At 40.6% G+C, this 19660-nt stretch overlaps 1 protein-coding gene across 1 annotated transcript; it reads left to right on the plus strand.

Moving 5' to 3' along the window:
- The first annotated feature begins 9344 nt into the window (after positions 1-9344).
- LOC116312261 (ephrin-B2a-like) lies at positions 9345-16681 on the plus strand. The gene is made up of 5 exons (XM_039608087.1): positions 9345-9630; positions 10326-10609; positions 11764-11856; positions 15032-15148; positions 16069-16681. Exons 1-5 carry the CDS (start codon positions 9524-9526, stop codon positions 16419-16421), a joined length of 954 nt encoding a protein of 317 aa, XP_039464021.1. The 5' UTR covers positions 9345-9523; the 3' UTR covers positions 16422-16681.
- The last annotated feature ends 2979 nt before the right edge of the window (positions 16682-19660 follow it).

A 19660-nucleotide genomic window follows, 5' to 3' on the forward strand; every position in this document is an offset into this window, starting at 1 on the left:
TGTACATTAGAGGTTCACCTTGGCAACCGGAACCAGGAATGCCCACTAGCAAAAACTGTCAGCTTCAAAGCGATGAGTGAATTGCTTCCAGTGTGGGCGCAGCTTAATAAAACTAAAATTTCACCCATCACATCTGATGTACAAACTCTGTGGAAGTCCAAAACTGTTTCTGTATTAGGCTATAAATATGCTTTTCAATGCTCTTAATTTGGGTACGTTAGCATTGGTGTCTATGGGGTCGGATTTGCTTTTGGAGACCGCCTCTTGTGGCCATTAGTGCAGTTTTTATAGCTTTCACATTGGCTTTATCTTCTAGTTTAGGAATCTTCTGCTGTGAATTTTGACTGATTGGGGTTTCCAACCACACAGCCTGAGTCTAAGTGCTCAGTTATGATGATATGACTGCAGCTCTGTACCATTTACAGCAAATCTTAGGAGCAGGTCTTCTCCTGAATGATGGGTGTCGCCGCTCAGACAAAATCTCCACATCAGCGCTGGTACAGGAGGAGAAAGTCAAAACTGGAAACAAAGAAATTCCAGTTTGTATGTTTGTTTTTCAAAGTTTTTTTTTACATAAAGTTTCAACTTTTTATTCTGCCACAACAACGCCTCTGTGCACTCTATGAATCTCTGAGCTTTTGTAGTGATATATCTTTAAAACACAATCGTACGCTCATGTCTTCAGCCTGGTTGCACTGGCACAATGCGTGAAGTTACAAAAATGAGACGCAAACAATTGGCCAAAGCGGCGGCTTGCTCCAAAGGCTGTGACGTCACGCTGATGATCGCCAGGGCAGAAACACCAGATGTAATGGACCCATAAGTAGTGCTCTTGTACTGCACAGGCCATGTGACATTTCTTGAGGTGCAGTGCTTTTAAACTGTTCTGGAAACTACACTTTTCATTTTTTATGTGTTTCACAGGTTTCCAATTTCAAATATTGAGCAAAAACCCTTGATTTAGTTTCTGTTTCGATAGAATCATCACAGTTCTACATACTAACCGTTAACATAAAAATTAGCTGTATGCTAACTAGTGGCAAACCCTCAGGGCTGGAAATCTTTTTGCTCAAACAGTGCAAAGTTTTTAGGGTAACAGTATGATCTGGAAAAAATTTTCAGGGAATCTTTTGATGTGGAGAATTAGTTCCTATAAGTAAAACAAAAAAAAGCAGAGAGGTGTGCAATATTTAAAGCAGTTTGTGGAATTGATTCATAACCAGCGTTGGTCTTTCCATTTCGCACACTTCCTCTAAACCAGCTAATTTTAGATGCATGGCTTTTGATCGGGGGAAACCTCTACTCCACAAACGTCGTCTGTCGGGCCTTTGTATAAAAGTTTCCCTGTGGCGCTACATATGTCAAAGACTTTGGGCACGCAGGCCAACACGGGATGACGGCATCGGAGGGCAGAAGTGCCATCAGATCATATCAGCTGCACGTCTGCCGAGGCCTCTCATACATATCCCACATATGACAGGAAAACAGAGGCGCTATCTGGTTGCCCACGTGGAAACCTGTCTTTCATTGACACACAGAGAGAAAAGAAAGTTATTCTTCATTTATAGTTTCTTTTGTAGTAGCTTAGAAAAGAACTGCAAGTAGATGAGGTAATAGTGAAGGCGTTAAATATCACCTTCACAAAATTATATGGTTTGTCCCTTCAATTCTACAGAAGATTAGGATCTGCTTTCCCCTTAACACCTTTGTGTAGTTGTTTTCAATTCAATGTTATAGACACTTTCTCTCTTTCAACACACAGTTATTTCTTTTGTATAAAGCCTCTTTAGAAAAAATAGCAAAAAGGGAAACATATAAAGCACCTCACTTCCTAAATATGTAATCTGCAGGGGGGGGGGGGACAGAAAACGAGACAGAAGTGAGGACTGCTTTGAAACGCATAAATTTCCAGTATGTAAAGGGGGTGGTCCCTTTTGCACTTCTCTGTTTCTCCCCCGCCTCCACGTGTACTTTCAGTCTTTTCCCTTCTACTAATACATCATCACTATATCTTCTGTTTCCTCTTTGACACGCTGAAAGGAATGATTTATGTGTGACAAGAGTTTGTTACACGAAACAAGAACGGGTTGCATGAAGCAACAGACCAGCTCCACGCGGTGCTGTTGTCATTGTTGGAGCAGTGGCGGAGTGGCAGTCAGAAAGGATGGGGCGGCTCCTGCCTTCTCAGAAATATTGCTTCTCAGTATGACTTCTTTACTGGGTTACCACAAGCCAACGTTTGAAGCAATAGCATTCTGGGACAGCGGCACCTTAGATATGTAATGAGGATCTTACACGCAGGATCAGTCATTTAGTGGAAAAGGGTCTCGTTCAAAATCCCCACCAGTGACACTCCCATAACTGACAAAACAGAAAACACTGTCATTTCAGCTGTGCACAGTCATAACGATCACTGATGTTGCTGGCATTTGGTAAGAAATGGATCTTCAATAAATGTGTGAGTAAAGGTGCAAATTCGAAAACAGTGTGAGTGCATGAGACTTCTGTGACAGCCACAAATTTGTATGAAAATGTCATGAGAAGTATCTTACACACAACCTTCCCCCCCCTAAAGGAAACTGAATTTTTCCTTTGGTGCAGACCAGGACATTGTTCATTGACTAAGCAGTGGGAATTGGTTATTCAGATGTAGGCAAGTATACATCATGCAGTCTGTCCCATTTCAGCCATCAAATGTTCTGATAAACTCCCATCAGATAATGGCTCTCTATCACAAAGCTGGTCTTACCTGCTCCTTTTGTAGATGTATGCAACACTGATTGAGAACATATTGGCAAATCTGACAATTTTGACTCTCCCCTTGGCTGTAATGTTTGTGACAGAGTCCGGTTAATCATCTTTGTGTGTGGGATAGCAAAAGAGTTTGAGATTATGAAAGAGCTGGCAGCAATGCACTCAGTGAAAGGGACAACAGAAAGTGATTGTTCATACTGGCACCTGCATGCTTGGATAGATTGGGGCTGAAGTGGGACAGGTGTTACAACTTACGGCTGCCCAAATCTGACAGGGAGAAACGTTCATGTGACTGAAATGAGCCTAGAACTGATATTGTAATGGTGTTTTTGCATTGTGCTGTACACCAGCAGGTGTAAGTGTGTGCTAAAAATAAACCATAATGTTGAAGATGTAACTAAAACAGTTAACGTCTAAGAATGTTGGTATTTTTACCACACTTACGTCACGTTTCCACTGCCTAATTATAGCATGTAAGTTCACCAGTGGCAGTTTATAAAGAGATAAAAAGCAACAGAACTGAGTTCATCTTATTGGTGTGGCCATGGCAGTCCCATTTTCTCATGTTGTCCCTTGGGAAAATTAATTTTCAACCTTTCCTCTAGTGACAGCATGAAGCCAGCATTTACGGTTTTATTTTGGGGGTTTTTAGTAACTTACATCAGGGGCCCGGTGATGAAATCAAAACGCCACCAGCACTGGGAAATGTAAAATTCATGGTTCTCAGATGATGAATGGTGATGTTTTTCCCTACCATGCCACTCAGTTGATGATTGTGATCTTAAGGGAAGTTCCACCACAGTTATTGAAAGGATTCCTTTAAACTTGCTTTCATGAGTTCATTTTAGGTAAATTTTAAAAATTACATGACTTATTTTTCTGTTTTTCTTTTCTTTCTTTTTCTTTTTTTTAAAGCGTCACTTTGTGAAGTAACTAGCAGCTGTTGGCATGCTAACATAATGAACAGAGCTGCTTGTCAGTCTATTAGCATACAGTTAGCTCTTTAGCACTGTACACTGCCCCTAGCACAAAGTGTAGACACTCTGAAAAAGTGAGCAAAGTTACCTTAACCAGACATAAAGAGCCCTAAAAAAGGTATTTGAGAACATGAAATAAATAATTATTGGGTTTTACCTCAACTGCTATCAGCTTCAGTTTAACTTTTTTTTTTTTTTTTTTTTTTTTAAAGCACCAATTATTTTGGTGTCCTCATTCAACCTCTTCAGGTCTGTGACTCAAATATGTATTTAAATTTAGACTGAAGAGGGTAAAACTGCCATCATGCTTGTGTTCGCCTTTACTGCTATTCTCACAGTGCACATAAATAATAAGTAAATGCTTGAAATCCTAAAAAAAAAAAAAAAAAAATCTACGCATATTCATCCAATGTAGGCAGCATTTACATAACAGATAAATGGCAACTTTCAGAAAAGTATTATGTGATTCTGTTGTCTTTTAATAGTCATACTCATAGCAAAGGGGATTTTACATGAGTCACGCACACCTATAAAAGTCAAGAATACCCACTAGTTGGTTTACACTTACACAAGAGCAAACAAGCGAATCAGACAGAGGGGAGGAAAAGAAACTGAGGAGAGCGAAGAGCTAAGCGAGGAAGGACAAAGAGAGAGACTGAGAGAGAGAGAGAGACCGGTTGCTGAGGAAGTGTTTTGTCATTGCTGAGACAGGTCAGTAGCTTCATAACTACCACTATAACAAACAGACACACACAAACTTACACTTGCTTCCTGTTAACCAAGATTAGTATCTTGATTCTTAACCAAAGTCAACATAACAGCACCTGCTACATCCTGTTGCTGCTCGCGGTGTCTCTGGGGAGTTACGGCAGACACATAACTTTACTTCCAGCTGTGCCACACCTGGACTTTTTCAGTCTTTTAAAGCCCAGTCCAGGTACAGACAAAGAATTTAGAGGATCACACACATGAGTTTATGACATTTAGTTCAATTTAACTGAATGTCAAACTTAAGAGGGGAAAAGAGCTCAGTGTTGAGGGCAGTGATCAGTTTATATGTTTGATTTCCAACTAATGGAGTAAGAATAATCAGAATTGAACTATCAGCACAGTCCTTCTGCCTTAAAGCCTCATTTTGAAGTATTTTTAATTATAAGAGAGAATGAGAAAGAACGTTAAGGAGATCCTCTTAAATCTTTGATATTGCAGCTAAAATCGAGATTTCCACAAAGTCACAGTGTTGTGCCGCTTTGTAGCTTCTGTAGTGAAGGAAACATTGCAGCTGGTGTGTATAAATGCTCTCTAATCAGACTGTCTGTCACCCCCTGCAGGACACCTTCAACACCGCCGGCAGTGAGGTAAGCATGGGAGTGAAGCACGGGAGCCTTCAAGCATGGTCCCAGGTTGAGGTTAATGCTAATCGTGATAGGGGTTGTTCTTATTAACAGACACCTAACATGTTAGCATTAGCTTCACTTTGGGAGATCTCACAGGACAAAAAAAGCTGAAGGCCACTGCTACGACGAAAAAGAGGAGTCATCATGACACTGAGGAATATGAGGCATCTGCAGGCACAGAGCGAAGCTGCAGGGGAATAACCGTTCAGTCAAGCACATGCTCTGTTTCACTGGCTGTAATTTAAGCCGTTTAGATGGTTATAACTCTGGGGTTGTCAGTTTGGTGCCCGTTGGGAGCATTTTGTGCAGCGGTGCAGCGACACCTGCAAGGAAATATGAAATAGCTGCAGTTCCTGTTGTATTACATATGAAGTGGTACAGAAAGAAAAAGACCAAATTCTCTAATTACAATTCTCTGTTTTTGGATCTGGGTCGTCAAATCTTTGAGGAACCCCCAATTTCTTTCAATTCTGCCTTGGCACAACCTTACATCTGAGTTCAAAGAGTCAGGGCTTTTCTCTGCTTCTCTGACTTTCACCCTAACACTAAAAGAATCATTTCCACCTTACTACTTTGCTGTTACAGTGTATTTACAGGTGCATGGATGCAGTAAAAGGTGGAAAAAGTAACATTTTAAAATGTGAGCATTATGGATGAATCAGCTCTGCTAGAGATGACAGCGGTTAAAGAGAAAGAGGAAGCCAGTTCATCATCAAACAAACTAAACGATTAAAGGTGCACTTTTATATTTCTGTTGATTTCACAGATCAGCTGAGAAATCCTGAAAATTTGCTAACACAGACTGTAAATAGCTTAAGCTGTGTTGTGTACTTTCTCTAAGTTGCGTGACAAGAAAATAAAACCAATTACAAAACACCCGAGACTTGTGTGCCTTAAGTTTGTTTCAGGAAAAGCAAAAGTTGGACTTGTATGAATTTAATGTTTACATGAGAGAGAGAAAAAAACATTTCAGAGTCTGCTTTCTCATGTTGAGGCTTAAATGAATTATAAATATGAAAGATGCTGCCTGCACTTTGAACACTTACAGCCCAGTCATGTCCCGACAGAGATGCAGACATCTCCGGGCAGTTCAGCCGTCACTTGTGGCGCTTCATAGCTGTGACAGAAGTCCTGTGTAATCTTTGTCATTAGCGCGGGGTCTCCTGAAAATCAGAGGATTAGAGTCTCGGATGCAGAACGTACAGACGACTTTAAAGAAGATCCACCATGCGTGCGACAAAGGCTCTTTAATACACTGAGCCGTTCTCAGGGAAAACATAAAATAGGAAGCGTGGGATGTAGTGGAGGATTTCTCGTACTCATTTGCATGAGATTCTGTAGAAATAAATCTGTTTTAGCAGTTCGTGGTCATCTTCATGTCCTGACCTCATTAAAGTCGGTGCTTCCTGGATGCAGCAGGTTCATTCGAGGTGATAGTGTGAGTCACAGCTTTCACTCCTTTACCCTTTCTACTCATCACCACATCAGTGTTTCCCCTGAACCGCAACGTTCGTGATCCTTCAAACCAGTACTTTCTTGTCCTGAGGTTCATTCTGCAAATAGTCCACTGAGAAGAATAGAAACTTGATTGTAGGATAAATTTCATTCTCTCGGTAGGACTTGCATAACTGACTTTTTGTGTTAAAGAAAGAGAAAAAATCCCCGATCTGCATGTGGATGTTAGGAGGGGCGGTGGCTGAGATCTTCTCTGCTGGTGCTAAAGGGTTTTACCATTAATCTGCCGACCAAGCCGGAGTTTCACTTCTGCCGCACCACAGTCCACACGCTCGCAGAGATGTGGACATCAACAGCCAGTCATCAACAGTTATGTTATGCTGCAATGCCATGTTAGGCACACGGAAAGACTCGATGACAAGTTAAGAATGACACATTTTGCTTTTCATCCTAACTTCTAATTGCCTGAGAGGTCTCCCGCTGGCCGCCCTCTTTGTTTAACGTGGTCACAGGTTCAAACGCTCACAGGTCAGATGAAACCGACCGCTAAGTCTCTCTGAGTGCAAAGAAGTCTTCAACTATGAACTCAGAGCAAGGCAACAAGTAAAACACACAAACAGAATGGGGTTTTTCCTGCCTCAGAACAGCTTCTGCTCTACATATGGTTAAGGGAAGGCGTCTCTGTTAACTTAGTTAAAAGGAGTTTATGCGTTATCCTGGTATTTTCAGCCTTTTTCTAAACAAAAAAAATTGTTTTAAACTTGAGTAAATTAAAGCCCGCTGTAAAAAAGTACAGGTTGAAGATATTTATGTCACAGTCCTGGTAATTTTCCTTTGGCAAAAGGCCGAAACCCTCTTTGATGTGTGTGTTTAGATGAGTCGATAATGATGCATGGTTTAGCAGACTTGGAGAAGCTCTGAGGTTAAAACGAATACATTTCAGGTAAGAAAAGATCATGACTGACACAATTTGGTCATCAAAAACAGTCATTAGTTTGGTCCACTCTGTGGATTTCCCTCATTTGCATCATTTCTCGCTTGCTGCAGAGCACTGAGAGCGCGTCTGTGGCTGTCTGTGTGTTAACTTTTCATTATGATGTGCAACACTGTTCCCCTAGAACAACTGTTCTATAGAACCGGGTGTATTTCTATTCCAGGACTGCACCGAACGAGCAAATTATTTTCTTCAACAAGAAGAAAATCATTTGAGCGCTTCCATTTTTCCTTTGAAGCTTTTGTTAAAAAAAATAGATATGGAGTAGTGCAAATTGCATTAATAAATAATATGTACACTTTAAATCTAAGAAAAACAACTGCATGAAGATATAATACAAACATATGTTTGTGATGCAGCTGTGAATGTGAGAAGTGGCAAAAGATGCAGATCTGTGAAGATTCTGAGCTCAAAAGCAGTCCGGTCATCTACATACACAATGTTACAATATTAGGATAATCACAAGAAGTCATAGCCTGTGCCTCAACCACAAAACGCACATTTTATAACATGCAACAGAAGAAACACGTCACACACTTACCATCAGACACTGAGTTTTAATTGACCAATGGTTTTTCTTTCTTCTTTTTGCTGTCCAGGGACCTTTTTCTCTCAGTGTTCATAGCAAACAATGCCAGGTTATCATTGCTGTTTCTAGAGGACTTTTTCAGACTAAGCACACAAGAAGAACTGCGCCCAGGACTTACTGGTGTGACAGGATGTGTCACAAATATTAACACCAGTTTTTACAAGCCTACAAAAAAGCATCTTTTGCTCCCGTCCTCTGAGGCTTCCTAAGAACAGGAGCTCATGAGAACCGGTGATGGACCCTCATTCAGTCTAGTGGAGCTCTACAAACACATTAAGTCTGTATCATTCTGTGACTGACTGACAGGAAGCACAAGATCAACACAAGCTACGCCCACTGGCCAATCAACAGTATGATCATCTAATTAATTAATTAAACTGTGTTTATTATTATTATTATTATTGCTATTATTGTTATTATTATTATTATAGAATATTAATGTATCCATGTGCTAATTATTATTGCCATTATAATTAATATGCTACCCCAGATTCCTCATGGCCTGTGACGTAAACACATAGCAGGCCAAAGAAGGTGGAGTAAAAAAATTCAATTAAAATATTAAAATTAAATGTAAAAGAGCTTTAATTAAATGTAGATCTCCTGAAATAGCGACAAATAGTCAATCATACAAGACACAAATATGTTTCTAAAAAAAAACTAACGCTACACACTGAACGCTACAGATGACGTCCTTATAATATATAAATTAGCTCCAAACCGTTTTACAGCTGGTTTAGACCCTTAATATTTCCCAAACCCACTTTCGAGAAGAAGAAGAAGAAGAAGAAGAAGAAGAAGAAAAAACAGATAAAGATCTGTGGTTACTATGAAACTTCTAGCTTTTGAGAAAAGTAAGCGCAGTCATGTCTGGATTTATTTATTATTATTATTTAATCGTCTGGAAAACAGCCAGACTTGGATTTCCCCAAAATGTGTTGAATACGCTTTTAAAAATGCGTTTTTTATGGCTCGTGCATGTAACGCAATGTACAGTATGTTAATGTGAAATAAATAAATAAATAAAAATTCACCAATCGATGCGCCCACCAGCCCCGGCTTTCTCTTACGCACGAGCCCGTATGGGCGGACTGGTCAGCTGATGGCTTTAAACGCTGCACACACTCTCTGTCCTCAATACACGGATCTCGTCACACGAATTATTTTCCAGCCAATTACGCACAATGTGGAACATTTCAAACAGCCGCAGGAGGAAAACTCGCAACTTGGTGGGATTTCGTTCGGGAACGTGTCCTTTGCGCGCACCTGGAGCAACCGGAGACATGCAGGGACAGCAAATTGTAGCCGGTTTATGATACCGAGCCTCCGTGTAGCCAGTCTCCGATTTTTTCCTGGGATGGGGAGCAGCGCATGGAGCTGCGGTGCCCTGTTCCTGCTGGCCATCGTTTGCTCATGCCGTGCCATCACTCTGGAGTCTATCCACTGGAGCAGCTCCAATGCCAAGTAAGTGGAGGAATCAGTTTTGCGATCAATACAACTTTCTGCTGCGGACTGACAGAAATCTGCTCAGTGACATTTTCCAGAAGTGATTTATAGTGACTGAGAAGTAACTGATAACACAGAAGCACCAAACACTGCCAGGCTCCAGCTCCTCTCCTGTGCCAATTGAAACTAAACAGAATTATTTGTATTAATTAATTACTTTTTATCTTCACCATGTTATTAACTGGTGATGAAACCAACACATTTCTGCATGTGCTCTTCAGATATTTATATAACACAAAAAAATCCCCTGAAGCGAAGGAATTGGGGAGCTTTAAAAAAAAAAATAGCTCCAGGGATTACTCACTTAGCAAGACAGCTGTAGACTAATATTCCGTTGATCCACTTCATGATTGATCACCTAATCTTTGTTCCTTTATGACTGCGCTGTTTGGTTTTTGGTTTGTTCCTCAGTCTAAACAAGTAATTTAAGACTTCTAAACAAATTTCTGGTCTGATGTGAACAAATTAAAACCTGCAAGATTTTGTTGAAACTCTCTTATTTATATCACTGAAGTTAAAATTTGGCCACTTTATGATCCATCAAGTTCAAGCAGAGAATTGCATAAAGTGAAGATGCTCCAGTCTCTGCTGGTTTAAGAGGATTTTTACATGTGTTTTTTTTTTAAGTATTGTTTTTTTTTCTTTTATCACAGGTTTACTCCAGGTCAGGGTCTCATCCTGTATCCACAGATAGGAGACAAGATGGACATTGTGTGCCCCAGGGCAGATGCTTCCTCTGGGGGAAAGGAGGAGTTCTACAGAGTCTTCCTGGTCTCGCGAAGTCAGCTGGAGAGCTGCACCATTGACCAGACTGACACGCCTCTGCTGAACTGCGACAAACCAAACCGTGATGTAAAGTTCACGTTCAAGTTTCAGGAATTCAGCCCCAACCTGTGGGGTCTGGAGTTCCTCAAGGGGAAGGACTATTACATAACCTGTGAGTGTTTTTTTGCCTCTGAAGCCACGGCTGCCAAAAGTGTGGCACACGTTCTAATTAAACTCAGTAGGACGGAGACAAAAGCAGCTGGTTCCTACAGGTGGAACAGCCTTTAAATCCATGCTAGAAGCTGATTCCTTTTTCCTTCCCCTGCCCTCTCTGTCTCCCTCTCTCTCTCTGGGTAAAGAGGACGCCATCATCCTTGGCTCCCTCTCAATTTGTCAGTTTGCGTGAGAATCAAAATTTACAAAAAAAACGTGGCCTCGTTATTGGACTGCCGTCGGTTAAACCAGCATCTTAAGCGGCAAGTGATGCATGAGATAGAGAGCAAGTCTGACCATGTAGCCTCACCCACCTCGCCACGCTCTGACAGCACACTTCGCTCTGGCAGGCCAGTGTGATTCCAAGGGCTTACATGCCCCAAATCACACAAGGCTTTTACAGCATCAGGCAGATTTGATGGGAGCTTACATGGCAACGTGGCTTGTAGCCTGTGAGATGTTGTTATCTGACCTAAATGCTGCTAACAAGTGTGTGTGAGTGACAGGGGTGAGCGAGAGTTCCTGGTGTGTGTGTGTGTGTGTGTGTCTCATGCGAGTGTTGGTCATTGATTCAAAAGGATAGCTGCTAAAATATTCTCCATTCGTCTCATTTCCCATGTTGCATCTTGAGATGCAATGCTTAGTCAGTTCACTGGTTAGTACATTCAGCAACATCACACTCAATTTCCAGTTTGCTGGCTTCACCTAACTGCAACTAATGCAACCATCCTGCAACAAATCCTCTCACTCTGTTCAGGTTTTCTTCAAGATGTTTTGGAGGATAAGTATTTTGGGAGCATTTCAGCTTTTTAAAAAAAATAAGAATATACACTAAAAAATTAAGTATCTTTTTGGTTCAGCCCTCTCCGCATCTTCTGTAGCTTCTGTGGTGTTTTCACATGTGTGATTATCTGCTGTTTATAACATCACAGTTTGTGCTATGTGTGGCATTTTGTTGCATAAGTGATGCAACTTTTGGCAACTAACCCAACTTGTCTGCATAGGAGTCGTCATGTAATTATGCATTCCCTGATAATCTTTTATTATTTACACGAAACTTGGGGAAGGGAAGAAAAAAGTGTTTCATTTTTGCCTCCTCTCTGTGTTTATCAGCCACCTCCACGGGCTTCCTGCAGGGTCTGGATAACACTAACGGAGGGGTGTGCAGGACCAAATCCATGAAGCTGGTGCTGAGAGTCGGCCAGAGTAAGAGCTTTGCTTTCACGTGTCTGTGCCGGCACATGTGTGGATGAAATGAACGCACACACAAACATATAAATATACATGTAGTTATCTGACAGATAGAACCAGCTGTTTATTTCAGGTTATTACATATTGAAAGCAATAATATCATCTCCAGACTTGAATTACTGAGTGGTCACATAATCCTGTGATCATCCATCTATTCTCTTGAAGAGAGATTTCTGTCATGAATTATTCCAAATCCTTAATTTAAGCCAGCACTAGCAGCTTAAAGCCATCAGTATTATCATGCATGCGATCATTTGAGACTGCAGTGGTATTTATTTTATTTATTTTTTGTCATATTAACATCACAATAACTGGTGGTTTAATTTGAGGATGAATCATTCTTTAAACACAACAGCCACACAGGCGTACGCTACCTGTCGACGCACTATTTATCAATTTTCAAGCCATACCCGACCCTCTAAATGAAGAAACTAGTGTTTATAGTGTACTTGTTTGCTTCTTTAACTCCACATAATCACAGAAATATGACAGCTGCTGTTTCTGTGTGTTTTTCCAGAAACTTTAAAAGCGAAATAAATGAAAGGCCTAAAAAATAAATATAATTTTTTTGACCTCCAAAATGTGAAATGGTATCTACATAAATAATTCAGGAGTTTGAGTTGGAGATGAAAAAAATAAATAAATCAGCATTTCGTGCATTTCTCAACTGATCATAACTGGAAATATGGGGCTGTTCTCCCGCTGTGTTTACTGGTGTAAACACATCTTTTTTTTTTACAGCGACAGCAAATATTAATAAGTTAAATTTTTAGGTGTAATCGTGTTTTAATTTCTACATGTATTAAAAGTCACGACGAGTCGTTGCAAGCGTCAGATTTTGAGTTACATGTTGTGCTTTTTAAATTGAACATTTAATCGTGTTGTCATCATTTTTACGTTCACAGTAAATGTGCTGGCAGGAAATTTGAACATCAGTGATGAATGAATGAGACACTGAAGTGAAGCATTAATGACTGCTGTTCAAACCAAGCTAGCTAACACTCAAATATGCATGAAGTCCCAGTTAAGGTATAACATTTCATTTTTACTTTAGTATTTATTTTTATGTTTGAGCAAAGATCATAATATTTCTTTCCTGTATTTAGACATTAAACTGTCACTTTTAATGTTGATATATGGAAGCTTCTTTCTGCCACTTAATAAAAAATAAACTTTTAAAAACCTTCAACGTACCAACTCAAACATCTGAGAAAAACCTTGAAATTTCAAGTTACCGAGTTAAACTTTTGAGATGAGAACTAAAATGTTTGACTTTGATGGGGTTTTTTTTCAAATGTTTTTTTCCCCAGTGGCAGAAACAGGCTTCCATACTTCTATGTTTGTTGTTAAACCCAGTTCATTTGAAGGCTTGCACATTATCCTATAAATTGCCAAATTTTAAATTAAGAGCTACACTTTTTAAAGGCTGAGAAACCTGAGAGGTTATTGGTGAAAGACGACTTTAGTTCCTTTTTAATAATATAAAGTACTAATAGCAATGCAGATATTAAGAAAGAATCCTTCATAAACCCTTTTCACACTATTTTAAGAAGAAAAAGTAGAAAAACACTTGTTATTATTGACCATGATGAAAGCTTAATTGTAATTTTTTTTTAAGTCAAATAAAGAAAAATGTGTGTTTTTAAAATCTGACAAAGGCAGTCCACATTCAAGGTTGCCTATCATTACTACCAATGGTGAAATGAAATGGATTTAATAGGTATTGCTCAGCCTGATGTCCACTTCTGTTTTTTTCTTCCTCTTTAGTAGATGATCCACTTTATCTCCAGTCCATTAATGACTTCAGCATCTCTGAAGTTTATTTAATTAATGCTAAAAGTGTAATTTAACGTAATGATGTAACCAGTGCAAACTGAGCTGTGTGATGGCGTTATCTCCTTTCCTTTCACAAAGAGTTAGGGTAGGCTTAAAGACAAAACCAGGTGACCGTGGCGATCATTCATGGGGAGTTTATGAGAAAACTAAGATAGAAAGATCTCATTGTTATGGTTTCCTGGGACGACACTGAAGCGTTTTAATTCTCTGAGTAATGAAGAGTAAATCAGGAGGAACCACGATTGAAGTTTAAAGCAGAAGTAGGACTTTTTAACAGTGCTTTGGTTTTTAGAGGAAAGAAGGGTGTAGATTCAGATCCACCGACTCTTCTTGCCTCTCGCAACTCTTAACAGCTGGGATTGACTCCAGCGACCCTGACTTGGATAAGTGGAAGACGGTGGAGCCAATATCCTAATAGTAACTTGTAAGGATGGCGGCCGCAATACACAAGTGGCTGAAACTTCTCAAAAGTGTACTTAAGTACTTGATTGAATGGATTTAGTTACTTCTCACAGACAGAGAGTATCATAAAGGGAAAAATAAACCCAATAAAAAACCAGACGGGGTTTCTTTTGATTACTTAATTGTTCTAATTTAATTCTATATTCTCAGACTTGATCACATTTCTAACGAACCACAGAGGAAAATCCACAGCTGTGAAACAGCTGGTCTTTTCCCAGAAAAGTCCCCCTGGAAAAACCAGAGGGAATTTTTTTGAAATGGCTCCATCTGATAAATTAAGGGCAAACCTGTACCACTGACCCTTACAGTGAATTGATCTAGAGGCTCTGTAGCGTTGCTACTGTGGTTTGGGTCTCCCTCAGCACCTTTATCCTCCAAAAAAACCCCTTTTTTTAAAATCCTCCAGCCCTCCAGCAGTTTCACAGAAAAGCCAGAGCATTAAAGTTTTTCTGGCAACATCTCAGTAAGACACTTTATGCTGTTTTTCTTCCTTTAATTTGTCACTCATATGTTACGTTATGTGTGAGTGGGTGGGGAAAAAGGAGAACATGTTAGTGATGCTTTTCCTGTCAAGAAAAAAAATGAAAGTCGCAGCTGTGACATAAAACCCAGCTTTCTGTGGTCTGGCTGCGTTTAGAAAGAGCAAAAGTTTCGCTCTTCGTCTTGTGATTCATTTTTATCTGAATGACTGATGATCCTAAATAAATAAATAAATAAATAGAAAGAAATTAGCTCTTTATTTAGATTCTGAATGAACCAATGAATCTCATTACAGTAACCTGGAAGGTGTGAGGTTTGCTGCTTATATCAGTCTGTGTGGTTTTTATTCCAGACTCTTCAGATCCACCTTCAACACTTCAGGAGTCCCCCACCAGATTCCCACCTACACGACCAAAGTCCAAGGCCAAGGACGCCTCCACGAAAGAAGAGGATATAAAAAGTAAAGCTGGTATGAAGACAAACCAAAAATACTGCCTGGGGAATCATGTACAGCAGTATCATGGGCATTTCTAGCACACAGGAGCAGACTGTGCAAGCCTTACATTTACCTGCCCTTTCAGTTACCTTCCTTTTGTGCATTAATGTTGAGTTTCCCACACATATAAAAAAAAAACCCAATAATGTTCACAGATTTCTAATTAATCTGGACTAACCATGAAGTCTGTTTATAATTCCTATCCCTGGACTCTTGTGTTCACTTCAGTCACGATGGGACAAAACTCTTCTGCAGGGCAGCTTCAGCAACACTGCTGAACAAATTGCAATTTACTGAATACATTTTTATGCTCTCAATAGTAAATAATTAACAATAAAACAACATTAGAAAGTGATTATAGTCCTTTTAGCTCATAAAAAAGCAAAATGAAGGCAACATTTAAACTACATATTGGCTCTTGATTGAAATATTTGAGTTGACTTGTGTAATTTGTTGTCGCTAACAACGATCGGTAGAAACCAAACTCATCAACCCTTAGAAGACTGGATTTGAAATTGTCTGAGCAGCCTTTTTATTCTGCTTCATAAAGGAAACGTCTCTGACCCACTTCGTGATCATCGTGTGACTCCACAGACGGACAGAAGAATAAAACAATGCTGCAAACTGTTCATCAAAATGACATTTCACTGAGTCCTCCAGTTTGCACTCAAACCGCAAGTGATCACGAGTCTGTCATGTGCCAAAAAAAGGGCCCGTGTTTTCTAACAGGGTGACACTTAAGATGAAGCATATTCTCTTGTGTCCAGCTTCAGCTGAGCTTTTTCACGCTAACATGTACTGATCAGGCCGTGCCGGGGCATTAAGTGAGTGAAGTTGTTTTTAAACCTTTGTGTCTCTAGCCCCTTAAATTTTCTTTTTCTATCTCCTGACAGATGTGGGCTTGGAGACAGGACTTTTCACGTGGGTTGTCTCTGGCTGTGCGGTCCTGCTCGTGGTCATCATAGTTCTGTTGGCCGTGTTGTGGAGGCACCGTCACCGTCGCTGCGTCCCAGATGGGCAGCAGTCCGCCTCCGTGTCCCTCAACACTTTGGGCGTGCCGAAACGGGACAGCATCAGCAGCGACAACAACGGCTCGGACCGCAGCGACGTCGTCTTTCCTCTGCGGGCTTCCGACAGCATGATCTGTCGTCACTTTGAGCGCGTGAGCAGTGACTACGGGCCCCCTGTGTACATAGTTCAGGAGATAATGCCCCAGAGTCCCACCAACATCTACTACAAAGTCTAATGCTTGCTGCTCTGATGACACTTCTCTGCTGGGTATGAGGGTAATCATGAATCTCATCTACTGAGGACAATCTGAGAGCTGTGCGCGGTCCAAAAAAAATACAGATAAAGAGCGAGAGCTCCAAAATGTTGTCACCTCAGCTTAGTGACAAGACAATCAGACAGGAAACTGGTGTCTTAACATATCATTGGTAGTTGTGTCCAGTTTGTTTTTGTCAGATATGCTTGGAAATGGGGGGGAGATGTATTTATAAGAAATTCTTTATTACTGCCACCAACACGTGGCAGCTTTAGATGTACAGTAAATGTGTATTTAATATTAATTTATTGATGAATTGGTTTAAGGAAAAGAGGGGGAAAAGCTTAAAAACTGCACTGCAGAGCATTAAATTCATGAGCACTTTGAGGTTTTTCACAGCCGAAATGTGTTGACTTTGTTTGAACCGAAGTGAAAGTCATGACTTTGTGGATTTTATTAAAATGAAAGTGTTTCAAGGGACTCCTCGCCCAGTCTTTGTGATCTGTTTCTACTTAAGGATTCAATCACGTGTGAACATCAGTTTAAAGGGAAAAGGTGTTAACTTACTTTTAGTACACCGTAAAATAAAGTAATTGTCTTCAGTTTCCCAAAGGTGAAGTGTTGTAAATGAACAAAAGGGTGATTTAAGTGGTTAGATACTAATATTACACAGTGAATACAACAGCACTCCGATCTGTTAAATATAACCCCTCAGTTATACTTCAAGTACTTTTATAGACTCCATCGCCTTAACAGGGCCTTTCTAGTCTTATTGATCACTCAGTGCTTTTACACTAAACCAAATTCACCCAATTCAACACGTCCAGCTCTTTATTTATCAGACACACTCACGCTGATGGACATGCAAGCTGATCAAGCCACCCTTAGATTAGCACACAGCTGGCTTTGCCCTTCATCATGTTTAGATATTTGCTTTGATGCAAACAGTTGCCTTGGTAAATGTTAAGTTTAACCTTAAACTGCTCTCTGAGTGACTTTCAGGGGGAGGTGCCGGATGAATGAAATTAGTCTCTGAGCTTTTCTCATCATTACACCTCTAATGGTGCTCCTGGGAAACTGACTTTCACTCTGGGGTAAACACCATCATTTAAAAAAGAAAACAAAACATGTTTTAAGGTTGAATAGACAAAAATGACATCATAGAAACTAGAGTTAGATGTAGTTTACTGGAAACTGAAGAGTTGCCTGTAGAATTAACGATTAGGAACTTTGATGTTATGAGTAGGGCTCAAAAGAACAAATAAAATAAGCCTAAATGTTAAAGCCAAATGGGGAAAAAAGCACGTAACAGTTACTCTCTACCAGTCTTCCCTCAGAGTTAATAACAGGTCGGCAGTTTTGCGTAATATCCCCGAGCTACAAAATGATCTGTAACAAAAAGAAAACGTATTTACTCAAAAAAACACTCAACATCCAATTGTGACTCTCGTCTCTCCTGTGGCGCCGTGCGAGGCATCGATTTGTGAACATGTTTCATGCTCCTTCAGCCACATCATGCTGCACATTTTCAACCTGCCAACTTCCATGAGCTTCCCCTCCACCGGGGACACTGTTGTCTCTGAAAGCACGATGCCATGCTAGAGGCTCGAGCTAAAATTAAACAGGTTCTCTATCAGTGCTGTGCAGTACTGCAGATTTTGGTATTAATCTGATACCAAGTCAATATAGGGCTGGCATTTCTGATACTGACGCAGCTTATGCAGGGACAGCAGTGCGCCATCACACCTTTCAGCCTTTCATATATTTTGAAATGTTTTTTTTAAGACCTGGAATCTAAATGTGCCAGGCTACATGCTGAACTTAGAAGACAGAAACAAAGCATCGATCTTAATCCACGAGTATCAATCTAATACCAATACCAGCGTATCAATATTTTGATCCATTCACCCTGCGCTTTTCTCTTCATTAAAAAACCCCCAAACAAAAATAAATAAATACATATCATGCTTTTCATATAATGTGGGTTTTTTGATAAAATGTAGAGTATTTTGTCAAAAGAAACCTCCTTACTGCACCACTTATATTTGGCTTGATACACACACTTTAATGAAGGCCTGCAGATGACAGGCGTGGACGGCCTCATTCTTTCCTGCAGCAAAATTTAATTTCCCCTCCGGCAAGATGTGTATTTAAACTATCGGAGGGAGAATTAATAGAAAACGTGTCAAATATAACTTCATTATAACTTTCTATAATTGACTTCTTTAATAGACTCAGCGTGGTCTAAACCACTTGTACTTGATGGGGATATCATCCTGACTATCTACCAAACTATAACGTTATAAGCCACGCTGCACCTGATCGCATTTGATTCATACCTCGGCTTGAACTACATGATCCGGAGACTTAAAAACAGAAATAACACGGATCAGCTTGTGAATCTGACACACTGCAGAGCATGGCCGTCGTCTCTGTCCATGTGTCCTTTCACCGCCACCCCCCCCTCCTCGCATGAAGCGATGCTCGCTCTTTAGAGATGTTTTTGTCCTGTGTGAAGCTCCACAGCTGAATGGGCCGTGGTTGGGCGAGGTGAGTTCAGTTGACCTCAGGGTCACGCCGAGACAATGGTGGTCAGGCTTCTATGGGAAGAACAAAAAACAGAGGCCCCTGTGCTTATGGCCCCTGTTGTGGGCGGGGCTTTGGCTCTGGTAGGCCATTTTGGAAAGAAGAGGCCTTTAAGTGTCCGTGCATCAGAGGGGATGTTTTGGATCTCGATACAAGCTTTAGTAGGAGAAGTGGTGGCAGCGTGGTGCTGTAAGTTGTCCTTTCTATCGGTGAGGTCTCCTCTAAGGATTTATATTACACCAGCACAGCCTCATTCCTTAATGCTTAAAGCACTTTTCCTATGCCTCTATCAAAAAATGATATGGTGCGTGATATGAAGAGTGTGCTGATGCCTTGATAAATCTTTAACTATCGTTTGTGCAAAGAGCGCAGAGCTAGGAGCAGGGATGGTGGTGGGGGTGGGTCGTTTAAGGAGAGCCGTAAGCTTTTATCTGACCCCATGGGACGATGTGAGGTCTACAACCTCCTTGTGTCCACCCACCCCCCACCTCACTTCCATATGCAGAGGAACTGGCTTTGTGTGGGGGGTTGGGGGTCATGACTGAGCGATCGCACTCCCACAGTGTGTCCCACCATGTGCTCAGAGAGGTGGAGAGGAGCAGCTATTCTGGTTTCAAATGTTTCCAGTTTACAGA

This window comes from Oreochromis aureus, linkage group 1, assembly GCF_013358895.1.
Source record: "Oreochromis aureus strain Israel breed Guangdong linkage group 1, ZZ_aureus, whole genome shotgun sequence".
Classification (NCBI taxonomy): domain Eukaryota; kingdom Metazoa; phylum Chordata; class Actinopteri; order Cichliformes; family Cichlidae; genus Oreochromis; species Oreochromis aureus.